Genomic DNA, 15,479 nt, shown 5'->3' with positions numbered 1-15,479 from the left:
TATGTTAAAAACTGCAGCGTCATATCTGGGATGCACGGTGTCTTTTTTAACCCTTTGATGAACAACATGGGTCAAAAGTGACCCAAATCCAATGGGGAAATGGGTGTCTCCTGACCCACACTGCGCATCAAAGGGTTACAAAGCAAAACACACAAGGGATCTCCGTGTAATAGGCAGCAGACTTTAACATTTAGAGAAGAATCAGAGGATATGACATGGCTGTGTCTGACAAGCCTTTGGCACCATGCACGGTCTACCAACCCATCTGGATGGAAGTAGGTCTTCTACCTGAGGCGGTGTTCAGATGAGCTGACGCACCGAGATGGCTGAGCTGCTTTAACGCGATGAGACACCCTAATGTCCTGTCATGATTCGATCTCGCCATCTGCAAACACCTCGGGGTCGTCGCTAAATTAGCTTTCCACAAGTTTTCCACGAGCCTTCCATTCATTTACAAGAAAAAAGGGTTTAATTCTCTCGCCGTCTCCGCTGAGAACCGTGTGTTTGTTAAAGAGTCTCTCAGCAGCAGAGCGGTGGGAGAATATGGAGTTCTTTGTGTTTCAGTTGACTCAGAAAGGTCACGTAATGGTAATGGGATGCTTTGACGGCGCTTATTTGTGGGTTTAACAAAACCAATTGCACGCTGACAGCTTTTATATGCACGTAACATATCCAACATTCATTAAAAAACTGGGAAAATGAGCGCGAATATGTTGATGATGGACAGTTCGGATGCTGTTCTCGGCTTCACTCATATCGTTCTCGGCTTTGCAGTTCAAGTATGTTTGGGTAGCGTTAAGCAAGACTGGCAGAGAGTCCATTGGTATTCCACGGGGGAGGCGGGATAGATGCATGGAATGGCAATTGTGCTGGTAACGAGTACCTGACATGCAGCACAGGAATGTTAACTCTAAGTTCTGTTGGCGTTTTCTCCACTGTTTGTGTGTGTTTGTGTTGCATTTGTGTGTGCGTTCAGGGCCCCAGGGACACACCGAGTGCCCGGGCGGCTCAGCTCGGCCCCCAGACTCTTGTCAACCTCTTCAACTCCCCCCTTTACTCTGATGTCATCTTCATGGTGCAAGGTGGGTTCACGCCGATCCGCCACACATTTACAAATGCATGCCCCGCCACACAGCCGAGGAAGGTCACATTTTATTATCCCCGATTGAATTATGATCTCGGTCCCCCGGCCTGGTCATCCATTTGGAGACGGAATAAGATAAAACGGTCCGACTGATGGGCTCTCTTCCGTTCCTGTCATGTTTCATCCCGACAAAAGCTCCTCCATGAGCTGCATTTAATATTTCTCTATTAAACGGAGAAATATAGAGGTAATGCCCAAAAGCCCTTTCTGATCAATATTTATCTCATAAGCTTTTCTTGTCCTTGTACCTTAGAGCTTCGAGTTAAACTCTCAGAGGTCATGGAGAATATTTGTAAAAACGCATTTGTAGTTTTTTTCTTTTATGCTAATTTGCCGATTAAGTGCTGCGACTGACTGTTAATGGTACTTAATGACAGTGATTAAGTGAGGACTTGTGCCCAGGCTTTACATGTCATTTGTTTCCTGTTAATTTAAGAGGGCCCATTATGACTGATTATCACTTCTAACAAGCCAAACTGAATCATGTTTGCACGCTGCACTTCTGCGATGAGGCAAAAAAGACCCCAACATGTTAGTGATATTAGGAATGTCTGATTGAAGTTGAAAGTGGTTCAATATTTGCATGTGTTCTTGGTGGCCTTTGAAGTTTTTAATGCCAAAGACACACTATCTCTCAAGATTCAGCACATTAATTATGAACACTTCATATTCTCTGGCACTGCGATTCTGTCTTTTTGGGACTTTTCCAGGTGCTACTATCAGATTCTGAGCTTAGATGTTAATTTTGTGTGTGCACGTGAATTAGGGAGCGTGTTGCCGGCTCACCGGGCGGTGCTGGTGGCCCGCTGTGATGTCATGGCAGCCATGTTTAGCGGGAAGTACGCAGAGGCTCGGAGTCGAGTGGTGCCAATCCACGGAGTCTCCTCAGACACCTTCCTGTCCTTCTTGGAGTATCTCTACACTGACTCCTGCTGTCCTGGTGAGTTCACTACAGTCAAACAGTGGTCAGCTCAGCTACACTAGCATGACCATGGTTTTACTGTCAATATATAACTAAGTGACTTGTTGTAACATAGTTGACAGGTATCTTAGTTGACATACTTGCTGTTTTCAGGCCTAAAATCGACATAACCAAACATATAACCAAACACCACATGGCATTTTTAGAGAAAGATTCTTCTAAATATTATATACACAACTGAGTAAAATTGAAATTGAAAGCTATTTATAAAGATATTGTAGTAAACCTGTTGACATGCGATAAATCCACACAATACATTATATTATATAACTAAGAAAGCCTTGGAGTCTTGGCAGTCTTTTCTTCAGGAGGAAATGACATCATATGGAGCAGGTCATGTGATGTGGAATTAACACGCTTCCTAGAGGTGTTTTTGTAGCGAGTAACTTAGTTGAAAGTGATTTCTTGGATACAGATACAATTTGTTATTTTCCATATAAAATTTGATATATTGCCAAAAAAAAAATCTATCATGATTATCTCAACTTAGTAAAAAGAACACAATCAAAACAATTTTTGAATAAGCTCATTTTTTTATTGTTTGGCTAATTAGAAGGTGGTTGTTATTAAAGTCGGACGGTTATTTAGCTGGCATTTTAGTGATATCCAGTCATTTTTTATTAATAAGTGATTGTTTCCATAATAAATAATTATTATATATAAATAATTAATAATTATTTGTAAAGACATGATCACATTGAACATAAAAAACATTATTTTTTTACTTTTAATAAAAATGCAGGCAAGATATATCCCATGGACTTCAAGTTCCTTAATTACATAGATACACTAAGATGATTGGAGTGATTTCTGACAGAGATGAAACCTGCTTTATATTGTATGACGTGGATCTGATCCACATTCTTTCACAGCGGGACAGAAGATGTTTGACTTTTAACATATTGTAGACATAAGCACCGTCATCAAATCGCAAAAACACTTGAAAGGAGTACGTCAGTGTTTTCCTTCAGGCCTCCTTTAGTCACTAAACGCAGCCCAAAAACAAAAGTGCAGATGACATGTCCCATCAACCATCTGTGTGACTGCGACATGCTGCCAGTGTCGGTCTCTAAAGGCGCTCGAAGAACAGCGCTGAGCTTAAAATTAAATTAGATTTAGTGATGACAAAATCAACCTGTGGCATCACTGCTTCATCTGCTTTTATTGTTGCCAAATCACAGCCCCAGACGTGTTGTTGTTCTTGTTTTTCTCAGTCACTTTGTGACACATTGTGTGCTGTTTTCAAAGTAATTAGCTCTGATAATGCTCTCTAGTGAGGTAGTAAGCTACAGTACATTGCATGCATAAAATTACAGTACATCTGAGGGGCTTCCACAACTGTAAAGCTGTGGCTGTGGAGTATTTTTAGAATTGGCTGTTTGTATTGTAATGTGAATGCTTTGCTAATACTGTTGATCCTGCTGAAAATCAACATCCAGCTGGCAGCTTTTTCCACCTTTCAGGCACGCTCTACTGTTTTTGTTTTTTTGTGAATCAATCAGAAGTGAGCTGTTCCCAGTGAGACTCGGACACAGCAGTTGTTTGCTATCTTTAAGGTAACAAATGGCAGTCATAGGAAAAGACTGATGAACACAGTTGAATATTTACAAAGATGTAGTTTTTCTGTATTAATTTATATCTAAATTCCAGGGAAAACTAGATTTACCATAGTCAGACACTTTCACTGACCAGACAGTTGTACTTGTATGCGAGGATCAAATTGGCCTGGGCCTGCTGCATGTTTGGATGACAAATATTTGCATACAAGTGTACCAGGTTGATCAATTTGCACCATCACAATAACTCAAATGAAAAATGAGTGCCTCCTTTAGAATTAACTTTTTGTACAAGAACAAAAAATGACTCTAGTACTCTAATTTTCCATTTTTGTGCTATTTTGCTGGTGGTAGGACTGTACCAACTCAGTCACACAGTCATGTTTTTTCAGCTCATCTAACCATGCAGTCATGTATTTGCCCAACATGTAGTGTAGTAAATAAATGACTGTGTGGACAGATGTCACTGTATAATACATGACTGTGTGACTGAGTCTGTGGCTGTACACTCCCCAGGGCACTGATGGTACAGTCCAACCACAAGCTCAACACACAGGGGTAAAAAAAAAAAAACAACTGAAAAATGGGGCTTTAAAAAAATTCTCTTGTAAATTCTAACTCAACAACCCAAATGGGAACAATTAAAAATTAAAGAGAGTCTGAGAGTCAATTATTCATTTGTGAAGTAATGGAGTCAAAAAATGGGCAACTTTGATTCATTTTGAAGATGAAAACTGAACAAAGAACTACAAGGTGCTACACAGACCAAAAACAACTGGATATGCTGCACACTTCCTGAAAATCTCATTTTTACCTTGCTAACATGTCCATATGGCATTTTTATATGCTGGAAGACATGACTGCGCTTTTACATTTCTCACTGAAAAGGCCATGTGGTGATGTCTGTTTGCATGGCATCGCTTTCTGTATCATTAGTTTTCTACAGCACCAGTTTCCAGGTCAAAAATGTAGCTGAATTACTCCAATAATACAGTACATCTTGCCATTGTGAAGGGTAGAGCAGTATTAAGGTGTGTGAGTCTAGAGCAGGGGTGGGCAATTAATTTTCTTATGGGGCCACATGAGAAACTTTGACGGTTGTTAAGGGCCGGACCAATACACTTACAGCTCTGCTCAATATATATCTCATTAAAACAGTAAATGAAACATTACAATGATACAACGAAAATGTGGAATACAGAACACAACTATTTAATGAAAGACTTTGTTTTTTCATTTAAACTATGATTGCTGCCTATTGAGTTGTAGATATTTTTGATGGTGTGACTTCCTTCAGTGTGGGCATGTGGATGAGAATGTTGCCCTCCAACTGGCTTGAGAGAAACTTCAGCTTTCTCATAAAAGCGGTCACCAGGCTGTACATTTCATGTGCAAAGAGGCCGTTGCCTTGCAGCTTGGTATTTAGTTCAATCATTAGTGCAGTCACATCAACAGCAAAAGCAAGGTCTGCCATCCACAGTCTGCATCTGAGAGCTCGATGATGTCCCTGCCTTTCTTCTCACAAAACTCTTGAACCTCTGCTCTCAGATCCCAAACTGGTTTAAGCACTTTGCCCAGGCTGATTCATCTGACAGCTGTCTGGTAACCAAGGTCACCATGTTCACTATCATCTCCTCCAAAAAGACAACAAACCGTCTGTGGTTTAGTGCTCTTGCCCTGATGAAGTTAACTACTTTAGTTACAACATCAGTCACGTGGTTCATTTTTAGCACTGACTTACACAGCACCTCCTGATGTATAATACAATGCAAAAATATTAGTTTCTGTTCTGGGTTTATTTCAGTCACTTTAACTTGCATCCGTTTCGAGTTGTTTCAAGTTTAAGTCCAACATTTTTCCCTGCCAAATTTGGACAGCCATCAGTTGTAACACCAACCAAATTCCCCCATTTTAGTCCCAGCTTGTTCATGCGTGTATTTACCTCAGTGAACAAATCACTCACCGTCATGGTTCCCTTTCATTGGCTGTACAGCTGCCAGCTCCTCCGTCACCTCAAAGGTTTTTTGTTAGTCCACGTACAAAGATGAGTAACTGGGCTGTGTCACGGACATCACAGCTCTTGTCCAGAGCCAAGGAGAAAACGTCAAAATCGTCCACTTTGTTGCGCAGCTGAAGCTCCAGATTTTCGGCGCTGCTCTCCACCCGCCTCCTTACGGTTCGCTTGGAAAGAGCCACATTAGCGAACGCTCCTTTTTTCCGGGCATATAAACGCTGCAGAGTCCACCAGACATTCTTTGACAAACTCTCCATCAGAGAATGGCTTACTGACACCCCTTTATGTGTGAGCTTTGGTAAAACAAAGTCATTGCTGCTTTAGCAGTTTAGCTAGCAAACCTTCAGACATCCTCCCCGCTCTGCATCAGTCAAATGTTTGTACTTCCCTGCATGTTTGGTCTCGTAATGTCGATTCAGATTATAATCCTTGAGCACCGCTATCTGTTCGCCACAAACTAGCCCGCAGCTTTACCTCTGACTTCAGCGAAGAAATACTTGGAAGTCCATGTCTTGTTAAAAACTCTGCATTCGGAATCAATCTTTCTTTTTTGCCGTTAGCTGACCAACAAACCAATCAGTGCATAAACCTTATGCTAACTATGGAACGCACGGGCGAAAAAAACGTAAGGTCGCGCGTGACCTTATGGCCTAAGGTCACGCGCGAAAAACGGTAATTTAGCAGATCTTTCAAAATAAAAGCAGTGCAGGCGTATTGCTTGCAAGTATTGTAATGATATATATTTGCATTGACTTTTGATATTTTCCAATGACCTCATACGGGCCAGTCAGGGTCATCCGGCGGGCTGGATGTGGCCCGCGGGCCATACGATGCCCAGGTCTGGTCTAGAGGAAGTAAAGATGTAGAGCTACATGTAAGCCACCTTTTAAGGCATGATAGGAGTATTTTAATGGAAGAAAATCCTCTATATACGTTACTTTGATACACACAGATGAGTTTTTTGGGGTTTAGTCAGCGACCAGAGTGGTTTGAAACTTTCTGTCGTATGCATTGTGACTTTTTCTGCCCCTGTACAGTGAAAGGTCGCTTAATAGAGGCTTAAATGACAAGCTTTTGTGTCTACAGTGGCTTGGGAAGTTGTGCATGTGACTGTTTGTCTATTTTTACGACAACCGTGGCTCTTTTCTGCTCTTTAACTACAGATTGAGGAAACAAAACAATGTGTCATGCTCATTAATGATAAATATTACAATTTCAACTGTTACTCATGGTTGCAGAATGAGTGACAAACAACGCTGACTGTCACCCTCCTTTGCCGTATTATATAACAAAGCTGCTGAACAGACAATGCAAAGCGTCAGAATAATCACTTCTGAAAAACCGGCTCCCAGCAGCTGATGATCCCATTATTTAGTGGCATGAGCTCGTTTGATGAAAAAATGATGAAAAACCTGAGTCCTTAAGATCCAGCTTAGGTACAGGTAAGATAAGCAAGCTGCTCCCAGAGATACTGCTTCAGGTTGAGTCAAGGGAACAGGAAATTAAAGCCATGAAGCAGCTCCAGAGGCTGCAGCCGCTGTACCGTTATGTAAGAGCTCAGCACTCAAGGTCAAAACAAGGTAACTCCACTAGCAGGGAGAAAAAACGAAGGGTGTGAAATCAAAGCAGGAGTGCTATCAGAGTATTTCATTCCCATTAATAATGTATATATGGGAGAAAACATAGTTAATGCTCATTTGTGCAGTCAGATATGCTGCTCAGCTCACGGTGCAGCAGCCTGTCAGAGACGTATGCAGAGAATCAGTGTGTATACGAGGGAGTGATTGATGCTGAGGGTGGCGTTTGACATAAATGACGGGATTCAAGTTGCATCTGGGGTAATTTGGGTTGACATTTTGGCGTTACGTAACAGGATTGGCAGCACTTGTCTGACATTTGTTGCACGAAAGGATGTAATTTGACAGCATAGAAAGAGCAATGGTCAATTATTTATGTTTTATGTGCTTTGACTATTGGCCTCTATTTAAAATCACAGGCAGCCCAGATTTAGCCCATCTGATGCTAGCATGTGCGATATGGTGTTAAAAGATTTCCACTGACTGCTACTACAAAGTACTGCAAGTCTGAAGTAGTGTGGGCTGCAGTGAGTATAATTTGTGAGGCACAAAGAAAAAAAGAATGGCAGAAATATATAATGTTTGTATTTTGGGTTTGTGATTAATGGTGTGTGTCTGCATTACATTTAGGGACTCAATTTGAATTCATCCTGTCTCTGTTAAGAAACTCTTTGTCAGAACAATTTGAGAAACATAACCTTGACATTTGATACTGTGAACATTATTTTGCACTGCGGTTTCATCAGCTAATACATAACTATTTTCAACTTGAAACTGCATTACATGTGAAACAACTTGCAAAACTCAACTCTGACAACACCTTAGGAAGTCGATAAGGTGCAGCATGAATATTTAGTAGGAGTAGTATTTGTGTCCACCTGAAGAATGTAGAGTTCGTTTGTACTTTTGTTTTTGATCAACTGCTGAAAGAAAGTAACTCCTAAAAGCATTCGGTCACAAAGTCAGAGTACGTAAAAGTGGGCTTAATCTTTTTTTTTTTTTTAAACCGCTGCATGCTTTTTGTGGGAGAATGGTCCATGAGAGGCATCACAGTGAACCAAAACAATAACACTGTGATCTTTAAGAGCAAAACAATGTCCTGAAAGATGCTAAAATGCTTCCCAGCAATGAGTCAGGTGATCATTTTGTGTGTCGCTCTAACAATGTTTTGCAGAGTTTTTAATCTTTCATATTATACAGCTTTGTTACTCCTGCAGGCGACTGAGCATTCAGCCATCACTTCTGCACGTTGTGCCAATCCAACTTTAATTTAAATTTAACCCCTTGTCGCCTGTTGTCATGAATTCACATCATACCACTTTCATTCAGACTGCAGCCGAGATAGCGTATCCATTCCCCCAATGCTGGTTTATGCATATTCAATACGTACCTTGGAACCTTTTGCAAGCACTGGTTTCTCATAGGACCAGTCGGAGTGGGACCTAATTATTATATATCTGTTATTATTATACATCTTTTCTATGTGTAATGGACAAATTAACAATCTCCACGTATTTTGGCATCAGCTGGAAAGCAAAAACACAGAATTTTAAAAAAAATTTAATTGTAAATAAATTCAGACGTCAAGGGGTTATAATGATGTAAATTTTGAAATTCTGCTGAGAGTTCCCTAAAGTAGGAGGACTGATGTAGTTGAGTTTGTTCACCCAATTCTTATTGTGTTAAACCAAAAAAAAAAAAATGCTTTTTATGTTCACATATTGTTAACATATTTGTGTGTTTTCAGCTACAGCTCAGTGTGGCTCTTTTCCAAACTGCCTTTTGGACTAGTAAATATAAAAACACTAGAAAAATGTAAAGCTTTTATTTCTTCTGGAATCCTAAATGCTTAAAAATGTGTTATATGCACTGTAAACATTGTTATACTATATTGCTATGGTTGCTATCTGTATTTTTCATAGTAATTACTATAGAAATGAGTGCATACAGAACATCTAACAGTGCTGTGTGTTTGTGTGTCCAGCCAGTGTGCTGCAGGCCATGGCCGTGCTCGTTTGTGCCGAGATGTACCAGGTGAAGCGACTGCAGCATCTGTGTGAGGTCTGTGTGTGTGCGTACCTTCAGAGCATGCCCAGCAGAGAGCTGGCATCGACGGGCATCAGCGTGGTCCGACTACTCCGCAGAGCAAAGGTCAGAGCAACTTTTGAGCAGCTGTGGGTAAACTAGGACGAGAGGGGCGAACTCCGAACAGACCTGCAAATAGTAGCTCGTCTATGCAAGGCGATTTCATTAGAATATCACATTTCCTTTAGCCAACAAAATGCAAAATCGTTGTGCTGAATAAATCTGGCTTTCTGTCAAACTCACTCCAGGCCTCTATCTGCAGCTGATATTCATGGTAGTCTTTAGAGAATCATTGTTGTTTCACAAAGCCTCTGTGTTTCTATTCATTCTCAGTGCCACAATGCAGAGCAGCTGTACGTCTGGCTCCTCCACTTCATCGCCAACAACTACCTAATCTTCAGTCATAAACCCGACTTCCTGGAGCTCTCAGGTCAGTGTCAACTTTTACACAGTCTTAAATACGCCTCATAATTGCTAAGTTATTTAAACAAAAAATTATGCATGCAGTGATATTAAAATTACAGTGCTGATTTAAACAATGCAACTTGAGAAATATAAATAAGTGCTGTAGGAAAAAGGCTGTGAATGCCAGGCATGGTTGCATCTTTTTCCAACAAACCAACCAGATTGTAAAATACATCAGAGTGACATCAAGGTGCCTTTCAGGTAGCTGTGAAGTGAAACCACATAGACTGTTTTCTCACTTTATTAATTTGGGAGAATAATTTTTTTGGGGGTAATTTTTGAGAATTGGTCGAGGACACCTGTGTAAACCTCTGTATTTTACACTCTACTGCCATAAAGCATAGTATGACAGTATTTATGTACATTATACTGTGGGTTTTCAGCCCCTCAGAATAATAGCCTCCTTATAGTACACTTAATACTATAAGTTTATGCTTGGATTCTTTGTAGTACTTCCACTCATTAGGGGTTTTGTGCGTTTAACAGACCACATATTAGCAGCTAAAGGCAGAATAATGATAAAAATTAACAGCAAAATTGCATAGCAGTAGCACATTTTATTGTCAGTATTATTCACACACACAACTCATTTAAGGTCACTGGACGGATAATGAAGGGCACAAGCAAAGTCAAAGGCCAGAAAGAGGAGAAAGCACACAACTGATTACCATTGGTCTTCAGTTGCTTGTTGGTAGAAATGAAATTATGTCAGATATTTCAGCCTTGCTGCCAGTGTTCATGGCAGCAAACCGAGGAGTTGATACAGTATGTATATCTGAGTGGGTTTGCCAAGCACGGTAAATTTTGCTGTAACGTTTTTTTTTGTTTTGTTTTTTTTTTTAGCAAAATCTCTGATAGTTGCGATTGTAGTGGATTACAGTTGTATATGATTGTGTTTATGTGTTCCAGATGAGGAGCGTGAGCAGGTGGAGAGGCTACGCTGGCCATCCAGAGGGTACCTGCAGGAGCTTAGCGAGTACCAGCAGCGACGGCGCAAACTACGAAAGTCCCGCTGTACAGTCATGTGACCACATCTGGATGCCGAAATTCTGTGGAAGAGAGGAGGGGGGAGCAGAGGAGGGAATCCAAAGAGAAAATAACAAAGGATGAGAGTCGTCATCAACATGTGTGGAAGCAGAGTGTTTCTTTCTGGTTGTGCTGCTGGATGAAGGGCTGACTGAGGGACAGTGTTGCAGTGGATAAAGATGTGTGACTCCTTAACCAATCAGACATCGTCAAGCAGTGACACACACACACACACGCACACACGCACACACGCACACACGCACACACACGCACACACACGCACACACACAGCTACAATACGCCTCTCTTCCCCCACAGGAATGACTGGAGCATCCTTTGCATAATGACTTCTTCATCAGTGGGAAATACAAAATGACCTCTCCTTAAAAACCAATTTGACTATTTTGTCTGGCCATTGTCCAGAAGCTCTGTGAAAGATTATATTTCTACTGGCTGGAGCAAAATAGTGGAGTTCAAAGATGAACACTGATACAAAATGTCTCCATTCTGAGTACAGATATATCAAATGCCCACACATCTGTTGGAAAACTAACCAGGATCATGTCCACACTGTTTCGAACTACATTAACAGGTAATGTGACTTCAGGTTGAAAAAGCAAGAAGAAAACAGTGCTGAGGGGTTTTCTTCTCTTCATGATACCTGATCGTTTCCGTGTCTCTTCTATATGCTGAACACAGGACTTCTCCATCATAAATTAAACCATGTTGGCTCATGTTACATCTGTGTCCCGTTGGATCTACAACTTGTGAACATGTGCAAATGCAGCATTTCTTAAGCTGAAGTAACTCTTTCAGCAGAGCGGTGACTGACAGTAACACAGAGAGCAAATAGTGATGCTGCTGGTAGCACCGTCATACTCATTACCATCTGTAATATATCAGAAACTCAGTTTAGCATATGAGCAGGACCAATTTAATTACAATTCTTTTATTAGATTCTTTCACATCTATAATGCAGCATCAGTGAGTGGCCTGACTGATTTTATTACCATGCAAGATGGAATACAATTTGATCGCAGTCTGTGTCAAATGAGGCCATTTCACTTTGAAAAAATGGCTTAAAATAAAATGCTCAAATTAAATGAAACCTTGCTCTGTACACCAAATTCTGAACAATCATCACTGTATTTTAAAATTTCATTTGACGTCTGTTGAGCTGGACTTTTACACCATTTCTTTTGCAGGTTAATATGAATTCATGTAGAAATGAGTCCTTATCTTTTTGCAATAACAAATAATAATAATCTGTCTCCGTCACAAAAAGGCAAAAGCCTTTTGTAGCATTTACAGAAGTGGTACAAAGATATGAGAGAAAGAACATATCTTGAACATAAGTTAGTAAATTGAAAACCTCAATGCCTCTGGGTGGGGATACACGATATTTATTTGATCCTTTTTTTAATTTGAGAGGTTGTTTTTAATCATAATGAGATTATGATTTATTGGTGCTGCAATTATTTTTGTAAACAATACTGTATGTGGACATATATGATTTTTTTTTACATTTGAGTAGAAACTACAGGGTCGCACTACTTTGCAGTCTAATCTTTCACGGCTATTTACTTGAAAGGTGTAAAAAAAAAAATCTTGGTTTAAAAAAATGGATAAAGGATGATTTAACTTGTCTGATTCATTCAACAAAATAAAAACAAATAAAGATCAATAGTGACTTTTTGTAGTTATTTTCTCGTTTAGTAGATCATTGTCAACCTACAGTCTTCAACCTACAGTATGTAACTGCATTTGTATCCAATTCTTGCAGTGTATTTGCAGAAATGCAGCAGAAGGCTGTGCATATCCGACAATCAAGCTACCACCGTCAGATTTTATCAGTGTGCAGGTGATATCAGTTGGTATCTTCAACCTGTAGGTGGTGTACATTAAATCTGCTGTTGCACAACAGGAATCGAAGTTTATGTCTGGTACGAAGTCCTCAGATAAATCTTTATATCCTAATGAAATCAGTAAATAGCAGGTGAAACTGTGGACTGTGAAAGAAAGTGAACCCCAGTGCTGCACCCAACCACAAGGCTCCACTGGGCCAGTGCTGTACAGACTGTAGATAACATGGCGTCTTACTTTAAATAAAGACATGTTTTAGAATGAACATACCATCGTCTCCATCAATGTCTACACTCTGACGTTTGTTTGTACAGATTCTGTTGCTTGATTTATTTATCTCTTGACTATTAAGAGCTCACTGAGAGTCCAAATCTCCCGAGGACGTCCGCTCCCTTATCTTAATATTTCAAATGCTTTCATAAGGCTGGCAGGTTGCACCTCCTAGGAATGTTTGTGTTTATGAGGGTAAAGGTAAGATGCATCATGACAGTGTGTGCAGTGTGTCCTGTACCTGGAGATCTGAAGCGGATCACTGCAGGGCTCCAATAGACTGCAGCATGCCCTCCAGTTTACCGCTCTTATGCAGGGCCGCTACATCACTTCCACCTCCAATACACTCCTCACCGATGAACACACGAGGGACCTGCATTTAAATCAAAGCAAGAAAAACAGGCACCAAACCAGTAAATATGCAGCTATTGGTTTTCAATCTCACGCATGGAGTGACTTACCAAAATGGAAATTAAACTGTAGAAAATAATTTATGAAAAACCTGACAACCCATATTATCCCAGCATGATGTGACAATGGTTCCAAAGAGCTTCTTAAAATGTCAGGGATCTTTGATTTTCTCATTTTTCAAGTGTCCACTTAAATTTTCAGTGGGATTTGAGGTCAGGAGACTGTGGAGAACAGCCCATGACAGCCAGCACTCTTTGGTCTTTTTGGTCCAAGCTTTGATGTTTGTTTGAGATTAATATTCAGCTGCAGTATGAATCATATGATTAGGAGGCAAACCAGAGGGAAGAGAATTTTTCTGAAGAATGCAGTGCTGCTACTTTCTGGTAGAAGTGGAGTCAACTGAGTGCAGGAGTTCAACTTCCAGAGAAGCAAAACTCCTGCAAAACTTCCCAGCAGCATGATTCATCGTGGGTTTGCTAAACTGCTGGTTCCATCGATTTCCTGTTGGCATCTTTACATAAACGTTTCTTTCTGCCATAGACATTAAAATAATCAATAAATCCCCCCTACCCCCCCAATCACCATCATCATCATCCTTTATAAAATGCTGGTATGTTTGGCTTTGTTTCCTCTTCTGACAAGTGGCTTAAAGACCATACTTGTTCTGTACTAGACAGGCTTCTAGTGATTTGCTTGATTGCAGACTTTCTTCAACAGTAAAATGTTGCTTTTACGTTACTACAAGCGGAATAATAATCTAGTTTTGAAATATATCATAGCAAAACTCAATCAGGGACTACTTCATTCATTTTACAATGCTGCACTTAATGAGTTAATGAGGGAAAATTCTCAAAAGGTACTCATGACAGGAAAACAACAGCTAGCTACCACTGTCACCTAGCTGAAACTAAAACACCTTTTAAAGCTAGCTACCAAACATCGGTAGCTAGTTAGCTTAAAACGCTCAGTTTGGCGCAGGCGTTAATTAAAGCTAACCCTGTGGTAGGTCATGAAATGTGATGTGAGAGCTTGTGTGGGGTGGAAACTGCATGTTGACAAACACTTGTGTCTCTGTGTTGTTCTACGGTAAATGTCGCAGTAAGGTGACACAGCAGCTTCTTTACCGTGCGGGCTCCGGTTAGCTCCAGGAAGTAGTCCTGCAGACTACCCATGTCGCTCCGCTCAGTGATATCGATCAGCTCCAGGTGTCCCGGCTTGAACTTGTACTTGGACATCACATCTCTGGCCGTGATACAGTACGAACATGTGGGCTTCATGAACAGCACCACTTTGTCGCCTTTGACATGAGCCTTCACGAACTCCTGAGCCATTTCGATTTTTACCGGTGAAGCGATGAGTCGTTAATAGAAACTACTGTTTAAAAGGAAGAGAAGAAGAAAGACGACGACGCTCCGCCTATGATCAAATATATTGAGTGACGTAACTTGACGTATGCCCTCTTAAAGAGACAGTACACGTGTTAACGACAGGAATTGAGCTCTTGCTGATAGAAGAACCAAGTTAGGGTGCAAGGAAAGAACAGATGGTGTTGGTACAAAAACAAGAACAAAAGAATATTTAAAGGTATGAATACAGTATAAAAATCCAAAATACGAATATAGAAGCTTTTCAAAAAGGGGACATGCAACATTTCTGGGTTCATTAGTCTGTTAAGGTGACAAAATTCTGTCATCGATGACATTTATGTTAATATTCTTCACAGCTTCAATCAGATATACACACTACAGTAACTGAGATGCAATATTTGTCATTCACATAATGCATATTAATGTATAAATAGAATAGAATAGAATAGCATAGAATAGAATAGAATAGAATAGAATAGAATAGAATAGAATAGAATAGAATAGAATAGAATAGCCGCTTCTATTGTCAAACAGAACATACACTAGCTGGTGCACATTTGAATGAAATTTCGTTGCAAAAACTCGCCATTGGACTGGTAAAAAAACAAAAACTAAAATTATTTGAAATAGAGTGCATGTATACAAATATATACACACGCACGCACGCACACATTAACACACACACACACGGCATTGATATGCTCATCTGCACGCTGTTT

The 15,479-nt window shown here is 40.3% G+C and overlaps 2 protein-coding genes across 3 annotated transcripts in view; one reads left to right on the top strand and one right to left on the bottom strand.

Moving 5' to 3' along the window:
• rhobtb3 (Rho related BTB domain containing 3) overlaps positions 1 to 12,533 on the top strand; it is a 29,811-nt gene extending 17,278 nt beyond the window's left edge. For both annotated transcript variants that reach the window (XM_023289296.3, XM_035956786.2), the window contains exons 9-13: positions 977 to 1,082; positions 1,911 to 2,084; positions 9,258 to 9,424; positions 9,692 to 9,788; positions 10,733 to 12,533. In XM_023289296.3, coding sequence (XP_023145064.1) covers positions 977 to 1,082; positions 1,911 to 2,084; positions 9,258 to 9,424; positions 9,692 to 9,788; positions 10,733 to 10,851 — 663 coding nt within the window. In that variant the 3' untranslated portion in view covers positions 10,852 to 12,533. The remainder of the gene's footprint in view (positions 1 to 976; positions 1,083 to 1,910; positions 2,085 to 9,257; positions 9,425 to 9,691; positions 9,789 to 10,732) is intronic.
• Positions 10,361 to 14,793, bottom strand: glrx (glutaredoxin (thioltransferase)). Its single transcript, XM_023289295.3, has 3 exons — positions 14,518 to 14,793; positions 13,224 to 13,355; positions 10,361 to 10,872 (listed from the first exon to the last, which is right to left on the bottom strand). Exons 1-2 carry the CDS (start codon positions 14,722 to 14,724, stop codon positions 13,242 to 13,244), a joined length of 321 nt encoding a protein of 106 aa, XP_023145063.2. The 5' UTR covers positions 14,725 to 14,793; the 3' UTR covers positions 10,361 to 10,872; positions 13,224 to 13,241.
• Positions 14,794 to 15,479: the final 686 nt, after the last annotated feature.

The sequence above is a fragment of the Amphiprion ocellaris genome, chromosome 5, assembly GCF_022539595.1.
Source record: "Amphiprion ocellaris isolate individual 3 ecotype Okinawa chromosome 5, ASM2253959v1, whole genome shotgun sequence".
Classification (NCBI taxonomy): Eukaryota; Metazoa; Chordata; class Actinopteri; family Pomacentridae; genus Amphiprion; species Amphiprion ocellaris.
This window is presented reverse-complemented; position numbering and strand designations above follow the sequence as displayed.